Raw genomic sequence first — 14,984 nt, 5'->3', positions numbered from 1 at the left:
GTTCTCCTTTGTAACCCTCCACTGAGATAGGCCCTTACCCAGGAAGAGGAATGGGGGTGGGGGGGGACACTCAAGCCCCTGGCAATCCCCTCTGGGAGGGAAGGGACCCCAGCAGAGCAGAGGGAGGAGCGTGAGCCTGGGAGTCATCTTGCTCATCTACTCTGGGACTGGAGACATCACTCAGCCTCTCTGGGCCCAAGGTTTTCATTTCTGAGTGAGGGGAGGACTGTTCCCTCCGGGGGAGGTCCTGAGGACTCAGTGGGAAGTCCATGTTGTGGAGAGAGAAGTACCTGGAACCCAGTAGGCCCTCGCCACCTCCTACTTACTAGGATTATTCAGCTGGAAGACGCATAAGCAGCCTGGACATAAGAAGTGGCAAGTGCATGGTCGACATCGGAGAGGTCCAGCTTCCTGCCGTGTCCTTAGACAGAAACAGAAGTCCCCGGCCTTGTGCCTTGCTGGGGCCAGACCTCCCCATGTTTCTGCAGCTTCCCATTAGGCTGTCCTCCTAACATCCCTGCGGCCTCCAGGGGCCTGTTCTTTCCCACCTGGCCTCCCTCCTGCACCTTGTCAATCCAGACGTGGAATGGGGCCTTCTCACTGGTCAAAAGGAAGGAAGAAGAAGAATGCCAACCACCACTGCGAGCAGGCACAGCCAACAGCCTTATGATGCAGAACAGTCACCCCAGGGCTGTGCAGCTCCCCTGGGGTGCCCCTGCCCTCCAGGGTGCTCAGTCACACCTGACTCCCCCCTCCACTGTGCAGGACAGTTGGTGGGCCCAGCTGTGACTCCCAGCTCTGCTCAGGGCCTCCCATGGAACAGAGTATCACAGCGAGTGAGCATCCCTGTCCCAGGGGCCCTGCAAACTGTCCCCAGCACTGTCACTGCACCCACCAGCTATGGCCCCAATACACTGCCATTCACTGTTATTCCTGAGCACAGGGCTTATCGAACACCTGCTCTCCCCCCAGGGTCACAGGCCCTTCTTGCCTGCAGGGCTGTCCCTGGGCTGGGCTGGGCTGTGCAGGGACACACAGGGACAACCGGACTGGGCAACAGGGGCCAGTCCCTGCAGGGTGGTCACAGCAAGATCAGGCCTGCTCTGCTCTGGAAAAGCCATGCACTGGCTTCTGTCACTCCTGCTCAACACTCAGATTCTAATTGGCTCAATCACCCCCGAGCCAAGTGGGACCAAAAACAGCCGAGCCCGCTCGGGGCTCCTCTGCAGAGGCTCTCTCCATCACCCCAACCGTCCTCCTCCTCCCCCACACTTCCTCCTCATGTGGCTGTGCCGGTGGAGGCTAATTGAAAGCTGGTGCATCGCCATGGCAACGTGGCCAAATCTGACCCCCATGGGCTGGAAGTCATCCTCCCTGGGGTCCCTCGTATCTTGCTCCTCTCCCTAGTTAGTGTTGAGACTTTACTAAAATAATACAGGTTCAAACTCTTTCCAAACTGCTTCAGAGACAGAAGCGTCACACTCTTTTGTAAGCAGGTACTTTCCAGACAGGAGATCCAGACCTTCGGAGGCTCGCAGTCAGGGCTAGCAGCAAAGGCAGCTTTGGGGTCACCCTCAGAATGGTTCAGAGGAACGCGGATCGCCACGGCCGAGCCCCTCCCTCCAGCCAGCTTCCTTCCACTGGGAAAGCTGCCCTGCTTCCCATTCCAAGGGTGAAGGTGCTAGAAAGATACGTCAGGTGCTTCCTCCTTCCTTCCCCTTTTCCGAATCTGAATGCTGGAGGTGGAGGAAAGGAAGAGACTGCAATTCAAACCACCCAGACCAGGATGAACTCTGAGAATCGTGTCTGCCCAGCCTTTGAGGTTCACTCAGACAAATGCGTGCCCCAGGGCATTCTGAGAGTAAGTGTTCTTCTGTCCTGAATTCTTTTTTCCCCGCATGTGAGCTCATGTTCCCCTTCTCCCTCTTTCTCCCAGATGGAACCTAAACGCCTCAAAAAACAGCTTCCAAAAATCCTGAGACTCCTGAAACCAGACGACAGGATTCTGATTGTGGGGACAACACAGCGCCCTTTCGATGCTGAACTTCAATCTTTTTGCAAAGTTTACCAAAAAATTATTTTGGTCCCCAGACCAGATTATGCTTCAAGATTCGGCAAGTACCCCAGCCCCTTCCCGTGTGGGGTGGCAAAGGGTGGGCCAGGTGGTGTCAGGCATGTGGCGCCAGCGCGGGAACCCCGGGAACCCAGCCCTGACCGAACAGTGGTGGAGGAAGAGCCCGTGTGCTGGAGGAGGTTCCCGGACAGGGGCAGAACCTGGGCCATAAATACGAACGACCAGGTCATGAGAGCAAAGAGTGTCTGTCTGTCCTGTTGTCACATCGTTCTTGTTACCCAGGACAGAAGGAAACTGGACAGGGATTATTATTTGGGGCCCTGAAGGTGACGAGAGTTGTTGCGGGTGCTGATTTTTCTTGCAACAGGTGGATTAGGGTGAGTTGCCTTGGACCCACAGTGACGGTGTCTCCCACAGGATGATTTGTTTTAGTTTCCCGGTCTCAAAGTATTCGTCCAGGAGCGCGCTGACTTACTTAAAATAACCATGAACACTAACAGCGCGCCTCTGGAGGTTTTGCCCCTTGAACAGACAAATTCAAAATCTCCTTCTTTTGAAATGTATTTTTAAGTGGAACTGACACTAAAAAAGTGATTTTGGAGATGGTGCAATGAAACCTTAGAAAGCCACAAAGTACGAGCCCTAAGGAGACATAATTCTGAATCCAGGTTCTGCCTGGGAGAGCTGGCAACGACATGGACAGCTCAGTGGACCTTCTGAGCCTCCACTGTTTGCTCCGTACAAAGGACCCTTTAGTCCCCAGGGCTGTCATAACCCTTATGTGAGGTTGGCAGCAGAACACTCAGCACTGTACCAGCCCCCTGGGGAGCCCTAGGGTGCTGCCCAGGGAAGAAGCCAAGATGGCAGCCATGGTTATGGAGAAGGAGAGTGTGACCCAGCCATGAGTGGCCACAGTGGTGCAGGCGTGGTTTCTATTACCTGTGTCTGTCGAGCAAACCACCCCAGTGGCTTCAAACAACTGATTATTCCATCCCATGATTCAGAGGGTTCACAGGCTCAACTGGCAAGTTCTCCTTCAAGTTCCTCAGGATGTTGCTGTCGGGGGTCTGTTTGGGCTTCATCTGAAGACTCGACAGGGCCGGACATACGTGGTTGTTCACGCCCATGACTGGAGTTGATGCTAGATGCTCAGCTGGGACTGCCAGCCAGACAGCCTACACCTGGCCTCTCCACGTGGCTTTGCCCTGCACAGCGGTTGGGTCTCACAAGAGAACATCCTGAGAGCAAACGTTTCAAAAGTTTCAGGCAGAAGCTGGAGAGATTCTTGTGACCCAGCCTCAGACTTCACACAAAGTCCCTTTCACCAAACTCCACGGGTCAAGAGCAAGTCCCAGGCCAGCCCAGATTCAAGGGCAGTGGACCAAACAAGGGTCTGAATACTACAGGGCAGCTCAGGGAAGGGTCATCTTTACCTCTTGTGGTGGTAATGGCAGATTTGGTATAGAGACGGTGATGGTGGATTCAGTGTGGCAAAGGGCAGTGATGGTGGTGGCAGCCTGGTGCCAGGGAACAGGAAGGTGGTGGTACGGGCAGCGGTGGGGGCAGCAGTGTGGTATGGACAGGAAGGTGCCCCCAGTGGAGTAGGGGTGGAGGTGAGGCAGCCTATGGTAGCAGAAAATGACCAGGTCAGACTCGGTTTCTAGGCAGCCTTCTCCAGTCACAACAGCACCCCCAAAACCCTTTCTGCTTCATCTTAAGCTCCTGGCCCATGTTATCTGCTAGAGAACCATCAGCCACTCCATGTACTGTGCAAGCTCCTTTCTTCCTTGATAAGCTATGAGCTTGGCTTCACAAATCCATGTCATACACAAAGTACGGGAGGACGTCGTTCTCGATTATTCCTCCTTCATTCTAGTGGCTTCTTCATCCCCTGGAGCCTCTGGGACATCCACTGGGTCCTTTGTAATCAGCCAGCATCAAAGGAAAAGAGAGAAGACAGGAGAGAGAGTATCTGCCTCACAGGAGATTCCAGGGGCAAGACCCAGAAGGGCCAACTGTTGTTTCACTCCTGTTGCCTTGGCCAGAATGACTCCCATGGCCTCACTGGAGTTCAAGGCAGCAGGGCTGTGCAGTCCCACCAAGGAAAGGCTCAGCACGGAGCTCAGTGGATGCCCGCCATCTCCCCCTCCTCCTGGAGTCCACACAGAACATTCCCCTCTCCTGGCTTTCTCTCTCTCATTTCTGTTGGTAGATTTCCTCTCACGATCCCAGGGTTTGATTTTGTTTGGGGTTTTTTGTGGTAGATATGTATTTTGAGCTCTCTTAATGGAATAAGTTATGGTGTTATTAATTTGAGGGGAACAGAGCATTATTCTTGACTTTGGATTGAATAGTTTCTATTATTTGACAAAACCACAGGCCCTTTAAAAATGAAGCTGTTGATGTATAACAAGGACAGTTGTGTTGTTTTGCTAAAATGACAGGCATCTGTAAGGACACAGATCATATTACAGATTCCAACCTGAATCTCCCTGTGGCGGCATCACACGGGAGGAAGGAGAAAGCATCCCCTCACCCGTGGGCAGATGATAAACCTGCAGGCAGGGGTTTGCTTGGGCCCAAGGCTCTGTCCACTACACCACATGCTTCTCACATATGTCTTCCGTGGTGGCTGATTTGTTCAGGTAGCCATTCTTGCTGACGTCACAATGCTGCCCAGCATTTCCTCCAGTGACCTTGAAGTTTTCATAGCCACGGTGGCTGGGACATCCGTCTTAAAGAAAGACTGTTCCTGTCTTTGCAGTGATCAAAAATGGTCTCTTCCAGCCCATAAAGCATGGGCTGCAAATCCATAACCTGGGCCTCTGCCTGGCCATCTATCTACCAGCAGCAGAGTGAGGGAGGTGTTGTGGAACGTTCACCTTCCCTCTTCTCAAATCCCTCCAGGCAGGGTGGGGGAGTAACGCTGGGAAGGAAAGGGTGGGTCAGCCTGAGGAAGCACAATCCTTAAGGTTTACCAAATAGAATTCAATATCTACCTTCTTTCCCCAAATCAAGCTGTTTCCTTCAAAACGTCTGCAAAGAAAATCCACCCGCAAGGTTGATTAATGCCTCGTCTAGTCCCCAGAAGTCCCTCTGGGCCTCCTCTCCCCACATTCCTAATGCTTCCTGCTCTCGTCTCTCTTCCTGGGGGTCTATTTCACTAATAACCCAATTTATCATAGACCTCCTCCCCAGACCCAGTGTCTGGTCGGATGAGTTCAGTCCACATCTTCCGATTTTTCTAGAATTCTGGTCTTCAGAGGCCAGAAGCTCATCCAAATCCTATTATCACTTCCTGGGCTTTTGTAAAATCACAAATAACAAATGAATTTTAAGATACTACATCATCTCAAGAACACAGTTGGGAGCAAGGACAGAATCCATTTGGATCATCAAAAGCAGGAAAGGAGATTCAAAGACCAGGTTCTTTTCAGTCTAAAGAAGGGAAAGAGAATGCAGATTAGCCTGAAGAAGTGAGGAGTCTGTGCACTCGGTCTGGAGAGCCCCTCAGCTCCCTTCACCACACTCCATTCACTGATCCCGTCTTCCCCAACACACCCACAGCCAGCCCCCATTCTGTTGTGCTCTCGTCCTCTCCACCTGCACTCCTGGGCCAAAGACTGGGCAGCTTGTGCTCCAGAGCTCACTGTGGGCTTCCCACATCCACGGCCCCCACCCCAGGCTTTGACTCACTCTGCTCCTGACCCCCGTCCTAACCCCACCGCGGGTGGATTTGTAGAAGCAGTAGAGGCTGTTCTTTTAAAGGAAGTCTAGTTCATCAAATACGAGAAGTCAAAGTGATTCTCTTCCTCATTCTCTGGATCTTGAGGAGACTGTGGGCAAGTGGCCAAGCCCCGCTGTAGCTGTGGCCACCTCCACATTTTCCCTTACTGCACCTCCATTAACAAACGGTGAGCTTTGGGGGGAAATCAATGATGTGTGTATTATGAGGACCCTTGGCCAAAACTCTACTTAAGCATCAAGTACCATACATTTTAAAGAATCAACAGTGTGTTCCCACATACTTGCTAAACCAGAGTAATTATAGTTTTTTGCTCTGTTTCTAAAGAATCTTTACTTACAGAGAGACCTCTTGTGTTGGGAGGCTGGGTGGCCGTGACTGCTGCAGTTTAGCAGAGAGGCAGGGATGGGAGCTGGGCATTGGTTTCTGGGAGCCCTCGCCCTCCCTGTTTGCTTACCCACTGGTTCACGTCCACACCATTGGGAAGAAGTTTGCCTGGATGCCCAGGTCAGAAGCTCTCTGAGTTCCCAGCCTGCGAAAACAATTGGATCCTCAGCTGGGGGAACTGTGCCCTGTGCTTCAGCATTAAGCAAGCTCCCTTCTCAGCTTCCACAGTCACCATGCAGACCTGGACATACTGTTTTTCAGGGTTATAAATCTGGGCTGGGGCACATTAGATCCCAAGGGATAACGCTGCCTGGTCATTGTTCTTATTTTTCCCGTGGGTTATATTTTCTAATTTCTAATTCGACCTCAGTTATGTCCAGGTTGTACAGATATATTCTTAGACATGTTCTGTATTTATGCTTTAATGAGAATTGGGAAACTTTGATACAAAATGGAATTACTAATGATAATTACAAGAACAACAGTGACACAGCTGCAAGAAAGTAAACTGCCCGCCATATGCTAAATCAGTGCTCTTCCAACCCCTTTCTCTACATTCTTGTATTTATTTGTCACAGCAGCCTGAGGAGCAGATCTTTCTACTCGCATTTTATAGGGAACCCTGAGATGAATTCAAGGTCAAACACACCCATTAAGAAAGTAGCAGAGTAGATGTGGGGGGTTAGATGTTGCTTTAGGTCCGTTTGGTGGCCCACGTGGCCCTTGATACATAACCTTACGCATAGACACAATATGGCCCAGGGTAATATGCCTGCCAGCAACTCGGCTCACCACAAGGCCAAGGACCACCACCCCCATCACTCTGGTGGAGGTGGATTGTTGAAATGACTCATGACCCAAAATCTCACTATGTGATGAAGCTCATAGACACATGGAGGTCATCCTATTCCTTTTCATTTTGTCAAGTATTTGTGGATCAATGTATTTGGATGAGCTAGTCATTTAACAGATCCAACAGTGCCAGATTATATAGTAATGGTCATTTTAAAAAAAAAAAAAAAACTGTTTCAAATATCCCTCGAAGAAGGTCAAAATGCTTGAGAAACATTTGACCAGATCCTCCCAGCACTCCAGCACTGAGAACAACTAGGAGACAGGTGGCCTTGGCAAAGTCTCACCTTTCTTACTGTCTAGATACAATGAAACAAGCCACCGGGACTCTCTCACGTACTTCCCTCTCTGTGGAATGCCTGCAGTTCCCTGAGTTTAGTATTATTGCAAATGCTGTGTGAGAGTCCATTCTCTCTCTTAAGTTCAGTAATTTCGTAATTCATTTTCACAACATCCCTGTGTTCTAAGAAAAATCTCTCTGTCACCCCAGGTCCCACTAACCCAGAGAACCACTGGGCACCCACCCATGGGATTTCAGTAAACCACTGCCTATTTACAATTATTGGGGGGCAAGGGGAGAATAAGCGTCAAATTGCACCTGAAGGGAACTGAGCCCACTGATGATGAATGGAAATTAGAATCTGAATTCCAATCCCACATATAAAAATAATGCACAAAATCTTTATAAGTAAAAAAATAAGTCAAACTCCTACTCAAAAATACTTTGCAAAATATAATTTTGCAGAGTATTTGAGAACTTTGCAGAGATCCCATATGTACCCTATCTGAATTTCCAATTTTGAAAGATTTTGAACATCTTTGAAGATACCACAGTGAAACTCTATTGAATGTGGTTTCATTTTTTCTTGTTTTGTGGGTCTAGGACCTCAGGGCCAACAATATGCAGGTCTTAGGGTTGAAATCATTCAGAGGGAAAAAAGTATTCCGTTCTGTGGCTTTCTGATCATTTGAATTACAATTAAAATGGAGTATTCCTCCTGCACATTGCTTTCTTGAAGACATGCAGCTTTGTACCAAGAAGGAGATAATATTGCTTTCCCTGTGGTGACCCTTGTTCTCTGTGTCTTTTCCACCATCTTGGATGCAACAGTTTTGTGGAAACAGATCATTCAACGCAACGGAGGCATCATTACCAACGCCTTGAATATAAGTTGCCTGGCAAAGATCACCGATGGTTTCACCCAGGGACACATAGTCGAGGTGGTTAAAGGCGTGCTCACAGACCGCAGAATCCGGCAGCAAACTTACAAACCGCTCACGGCAGTGGAGTTTATCGCAACGCTAACCAGCATGAGTCCCGTGTACCAGGAGGAAGAGGAGAGCTTTAAGGTAAACAGAACACCTATGTGGTCAGGTCTTCGCCACAGACACTTGTCACATAACCTCCTCCCTCTGGTTCCTGAATTTCAGGAATTTGTCATATACAATGAATTTTGGAAACCTGAAATTTTTAGATCACAAATTCGTGCCAGCCTTGCTGGTAAAACATATCTTCCAAGATTTAGGAAAAATTGTGGTCTGTAACCACAATTAACAGCCAAACTGCAGAATTAAGTAGTAGTTTTGAGGGGTGCCTTGGTGGCTCAGTGGGTTAAAGCCTCTGCCTTCAACTCAGGTCATGATCCCAGAGTCCTGGGATCGAGCCCCACATTGGGCTCTCTGCTCAGCAGGAAGCCTGCTTCCCCCCACCCTCTGCCTGCCTCTCTGCCTACTTGTGATCTCTGTCTGTCAAATAAATAAATAAAATCTTTAAAATAAATAAATAGTAGTTTTAAAACCACTGGATTCAAACAAACATACACATACACATACACACACACACACACACACACACACACACACACACACCATACTTACATGTATGCACACCTTCCCCTTGGGTCACTGGATTTTACTTCATATTTCATGTCATGGAACAAGTTGTGCAGAAAGAAAACCATTCTCTAAATAGTGCATTTCAAGCCCATGATAGTTTTGTCCCAGATTTGCTGTGGCATGCTTCATTTTTCACTGCATTTGCAATAGGGAATCACAAGAGGACTCACCAAAGTTTGACTTTCTAATTTTTTTATTATAATCTGTGATGTTCATAGAATTTTTTAGATCTAGAGGAAACTGAGAACCAGCTCTTCCAAATCCCTCTCTTATAGGAGGAAAAGAAGTTGCAGAAAGCTATGTGCCTTATCCAAGCAAATCACCATGAAAACCTAGATGCCCAGGCCAACAGGCACACTTCACACTCCTTTTAATCAAAATGAATACGACGGTGTTCACTTTCTGGACCTGGAGGCAGTTTCCTTGTCCATCTGAGAAAACAAGAGGAAAATTATATCCATGCAGTTATACCCACCACAACACTGGCCATGCAATCATCAGAAAAAGTATCAGAATTCTCATCTAAGCTTTGTGCGTCTGGAAGCCTGCTTAAGATTAGGAAAATTTCCCTCTGCAATATATCACTTTCCACCAACTCTAAAAACCATGTTTCCCTCCTGCTTTGCTGCTGATGTTTCAGTATAAGTTGGAAAAGAGTCACAATACTGATCTCCCACAAAAATTAGCATAAGGATTGGCAAACTTTTCTATAAAGGGCCAGAGAGCAAATATTTTCTGCTTTGAGAGCTCCGCAGTCTCTGTTACAACTATTCAATGTTGTATCATAGTACAAAAGCATTCATACACAGTATGTAAATGAATGGGTGTGGCTGTGTTCTAATAAAACTTAATTTGCAAAAACAGCCACCAGGCCAGATTTGGGCCATCAGCTATAGTTTTGCTTAAAAGGGTCTAGCAAAACAGCAAAGAAATATTTCCAACTCCAAGCTGGAGTTTTTGCCAAGGATTTGAATTAATGTTCTTGTTAACTGTTTAAACCTTATTAGAATTAATTGCAAATATTTACCCTCTTCTTGTGATATAACCTATTCTTTTCCTATTTTTTTTCTTTTGTAAAATAATCATCTTCCTACTCATTCTGAGGAGCTGGGTTTGGGGTAGTAAAACCTATGCTTTCTCTTAGCTGGGTTTTTAACTTTCCAAAGTGATTTGTGTAAGTTTTTCTGTTCTATGTACTGGAGGTCCAGTAACTAACTGATCACACTATTCAAGAGAAGGAAAGAGAAGGAAATGTTACCATTGTATAATCTGAGATGAGAACACATACACTTCTCACTTCCATTCTTGGCCTATTTGATCACTTTATTCTTTTTTTTTTTTTTTTTAGCAAACTAAATCATTTTTCCACCATCACTGCCAGCCCCCTCCCCCATCAATTTCTGCTTCTTATTGTAGCTGAAGAGCTTGGTACAGCACTCAGCCCCAAATAGATGTTCAATAAACATTTTTAGTGGCAAATTTATAGAGCAGATGGATAGATGGGCTGACACTTGACGCTGGTGAATAATGTGATACTGTGGCTGAAGTTGCTTGTGCTCATTCCAATCATTTCTGCTCTGAGAAATTGGACCTAACTGTGCTTCTGACAATGTGCAGACTAGGATCTTTCAGATTCTCCAAACACATAGTACCCTGCTTCGTGGACATGATGGAGAAAATATTTAAGGATGATGATGATAATAATCATAATGATGTTAGCTAATACTTACTGACTAATTCTCTGCCAGGTGCTGTTGTAACTCATTTAGACCTTATAGTCTCCCAATTTTACAAATGGAAATGGAGTCATAGACAGGTATGGTAGACAGAATAATGGCCCTCCAATGATGTCTACATCCCAGTCCCTAGAATCTATAAATATGTTTGGTCACACCGCAAAAGGAGTTAAGGTACAGATGGAGTAGATGTGTTAATCCACTGAACCTAAAATAGATTATCCTTATTTATACCGGTGAGTCCAACATAACGATAAAAAGTAGAAGAGGGAATCAGAAGAGAGAACCAGAAAGTTAGCAACATGGGAAGGACCCATTGGTACCCCAAGTAGCCCCGTGTTGCTAGCTTGAAGGTGGAGAGGCCACAAGCCAGGAGAGCTGGTGGTCTCAGGAAAGTGTAAAAGATGAGGGAGTGGATTGTCCCCTGGAGTTCCAGAAAGGATGACAGCCTGCAGACACCAAGATTTTAGCCCAGTGAGATCCATTTCGGACTTTCAAACTTCAGGACCAAAGAACAATGAGTTGTTTTTTTTTTTTTTTTTTAATGTCACTAAGTTCACGGTAATTTGCTACAGCAGGCAAAAAAGGCGAGGGGGGGCAAAGTGACTTGCTCCTAGTCACACAGCTAAAAGGGAACAGAGCTGAAATTCAAACCATAGTCCTAAGGCAATTTTATTACCCATATTTTATACTGTGCCTCAGTAAATTAGGAGTTCATCACCTTACATTGAAAACAGAGCCAAAGTGAAAAGAAAGATGAGAATAATCCCCAAGAGCCAGAAACAAAGATAAATCCCAAACACAGGAACAGCCATGTGCCTGGCATGCAGCATAGAGAAAAGTCAAGACTAGGAAACAAGAAAGAGATTAGGGCCATAGAGAATGAAGAAGCAATACCTGCTGCCGCTGTGACTAGTTCTGTGGTATGTCAACATCACCAAGGAGCATTAACTTCAAAGCATCACTACAAGATGTGCTTCTGCATCTGGTTTTAGAGGACTGTTTAGAAGCAGTACCAAGGGACAGAGAAATAATGAGAAAGATAAAGAACAAAACAGAGCCTCCTACTCAAAAGGAACCTGAAAATAAAAATTCAGGTACAACCTGACAAAGATGTTTAAATTAATATAATTCATTCAGATGTTGGAAGAAATAAATGAAGGTGTCCTTTCCGATAGAAATGTACACTAAGTGTTGAAACAAAGACAGCCGGAAATGGAATAAGAAGAAATAATTATGGGAAAAATCACAAAAGAAAGCTTAGAAATTAAAAATACAATAATTTGAAATGGCAAAAATAAAAGCAGTATGAACTCTAGACTAGGCATTGTCAAAGAGCAAATTTATGGACTGGAGGATACTCCCTCTGGAGACAGTACAGAAAAACCAAAAAGATGAAATCCATAAACTGCAATTAAGAACCTTTGAAGACATTGACAGCTAACTTACAGAAGCTCTAAAAGAAAATAATAGAAGAAATATCAGAGGAGCAATTATTTGAAAAAAGATTTGCTGAAAATTTTCTTGAATTAAAGACATGAGTTCTTAGATTAAAAATGAACTCCAAGTGACCAGCAGAAAAAATTTTAAAAATCCACACAAACATAAATTACTGTGAATCTTGGAATAAGATAACAAGCTAGTCTTCAAACATGCCAAATGGCCTACAAAGAAACAATGGGGAGGTCCTGCAGTTCTTTGACAGAAATCTGTTCCAGAAGACAGCACAATCATTTCTGCAAGGTGCTGAGGAACAGTAACTGTGTGCCTAACATTTATCCCCAGCTAAACTAGCACCCAAGAGACAGGAGACAATAAAGACACTTTAAGACTTAAAAAGACTGAGCTAGCCTTCCACTCAGAGCAATTTAGAAATAACCAGTAAAACTGAAGAAGCTCAGGGAGCCTGGGTGGCTCAGTGGGTTAAAGCTTCTGCCTTCCACTCAGGTCATGATTCTAGCATCCTGGGATCGAGCCCCACATCAGGCTCTCTGCTCATCAGGGAGCCTGCTTCTCCCTCTCTCTCTGCCTGCCTCTCTGCCTACTAGTGATCTCTGTCTGTCAAATAAATAAATAAAATCTTGAAAAGAAAAAAAACCTAAAGAAGCTCATGTCCTACCCCACCCCCAGGAATTCCATTTCTATGTATATGTCATAGAGAAGTTTCCTCATAAGTATACAAGGAGATACATACAAATTCCTAACAAAAAGTTGGAAATGGCCTATATGTCCATTAATAGAATTGATAAACAGCTTGTAGTGCAGTCATTCAGTGAAATATTTTACTACTATAAAGTTTTAAACTAAAATGCTTCTCAGCTTTCAAATGAAAAGTGAAGGTTGAGGAAAATGCATTCACAGGGCCAGCTGGAACCACGAGGTGCTCTGTTGGTATATCAGCTCCAGTATTTCTGCCATGTTTTTTTTTTTTTTAAAGATTTTATTTATTTATTTGACAGAGAGAGATCACAAGTAGACAGAGAGGCAGGCAGAGAGAGAGAGGGGGAAGCAGGCTTCCCGCTGAGCAGAGAGCCCAATGTGGGACTCGATCCCAGGACCCTGAGATCATGACCTGAGCCGAAGGCAGCGGCGTAACCCACTGAGCCACCCAGGCGCCCTTCTGCCATGTTTTCAAAAGTCCCCCTCCCAGTGTTTGTGTGGCCTCCCATGGCTCCCACGTGGCGACCAGTCCAACTTCTGATGCCCACGTGTGAACCACAGAGGGTCATTCACGTTACCAAGAAAGCCCACGCCCTCTGGATAGAGTAGGATCCCCAGAAAGATAGGTGATGTTGAAAGGAAGAGCTGCTGGTTAGATTTGGACTGTGATTCTCTGAAACTGTTAATTCCTTGAGGTAGAAATTTCAAGTTGTGTCAAAATACAGGTTGGAAAACTCCCTGAAAAAAGAATTTGTATTAAATATACATTAAATGTCCAAAGTTTGATGGCTGCTTGCCCCTTCCTTCTTAGCAAGCTTTTCTTTACTTTTAAGAATATTCCAGTGAATGCATGCCATTTTTTAAATTTTATTTTTTCAGTGTTCCAAGATTCATTGTTTATGCACCACACCCAGTGCTCCATGCAATCCATGACCTCCTTAATACCCACCACAAGTCTCACCTAATGCCCCACCCCTTCTCCCCTCCAAAACACTGTTTGTTTCTCAGTATCCACAGTCTCTCATGGTTTGTCTCCCCTTCCAATTTTCCCCCAATTCGCTTTTCCTTTTCTTCTCCTGAATATGTGCCATTTTGATATTTTCCTAAACATCTGTTCTGTTTCAGGACTGGTATGCCAAAACCCCCATGGGTAAAAAGCGAGCTTTGGCACTAATGGGAGGGAACACTGAAAAAGAAAAGGACAAAGAGAAAAAGAAGGAAAAGAAGGGAAAAGAGGAGAAGAAGAAAAAGTAATGCCCTTCTGAGGAACCATCCTTGAGTGTCTCAGGGATGGAGGTGAACCTGACCCGCCGGGGAGAAGGCTCACCATTGCCTGTCTGAGGAAGACCCTGGCCGATGCCCCGAGCTCATCTGCCCCTGCATTCACTCACGTCTGTAGGAGGCTGCACACCAAGTTTGATGTCCATCACAATTGTTTCTAGAGCTCTTAATTGCTTCTCAGTTTGTGTGAAGTTTGTGTGTAACCGAAATCCACTCTGCACATAGTCTTTCCACTTCATCAGTACTAGTTGACAAATTTACAATGTGATAGTTAGAAAATACTCTAACTTGACAACTAGTAAGTAATTTGAGTCTGTCACCAGCACTCCGGCTTTTTATTAATCCATATATACTGTGTATGATCTTACACATATTTTAATACATTAATTCTTTGCCTATTAATCTATTTTGTATAATGGAATAAAAACTGTTGTCTTTGAACCGACTCAGTAATTTGGTTGCTGGAGCCAAAAAAAATGTTTAAAATTGGTGAGTTTAGGGGCACCTGGGTGGCCTTGTCTGTTGAGCATCCAACATTTGATCTCAGTTCAGGTTCTGACCTCAGGGTTGTGAGTTCAAGCCCCATGTTGGGCTCCACACTGGGCGTAATGAACGACTGACTTTGAAGATGGAGGAACCTAAGCCCAGGGTCACACAGTGGACATCTGGGACAGCGGGACTAAAATCATCCTCCCTCCCAGACTGGTGCTCTTGAGAAGTGCAGGAACAGGAGCAGGCCGATGGCTAGAGGAAAAGTACTACATAAACATGGGGTAGATGTGGAAATGAGGAAGCCTGAATGAAGAAGCAAGAAAAGTTAAATAAGAACAAGACTAAAGAACAGAAAAATAAT

At 45.7% G+C, this 14,984-nt stretch overlaps 1 protein-coding gene across 2 annotated transcripts in view; it reads left to right on the top strand.

The window, feature by feature from the left end:
- IQCA1 (IQ motif containing with AAA domain 1) overlaps window positions 1-14,551 on the top strand; it is a 155,616-nt gene extending 141,065 nt beyond the window's left edge. Inside the window, exons 17-19 of one of the 2 annotated variants that reach the window (XM_047722651.1) lie at window positions 1,937-2,114; window positions 8,170-8,408; window positions 13,976-14,551. In XM_047722651.1, the coding sequence (XP_047578607.1) occupies window positions 1,937-2,114; window positions 8,170-8,408; window positions 13,976-14,104 (546 nt within the window). In that variant the 3' untranslated portion in view covers window positions 14,105-14,551. The remainder of the gene's footprint in view (window positions 1-1,936; window positions 2,115-8,169; window positions 8,409-13,975) is intronic. The other variant, XM_047722652.1, reaches the window with a different exon arrangement.
- Window positions 14,552-14,984: the final 433 nt, after the last annotated feature.

Source organism: Lutra lutra, chromosome 3 (genome assembly GCF_902655055.1).
Source record: "Lutra lutra chromosome 3, mLutLut1.2, whole genome shotgun sequence".
NCBI classification, from domain to species: Eukaryota; Metazoa; Chordata; class Mammalia; order Carnivora; family Mustelidae; genus Lutra; species Lutra lutra.
Note: the sequence above shows the minus strand (reverse complement) of the source record. Positions and strands in the feature narration are given on the sequence as shown.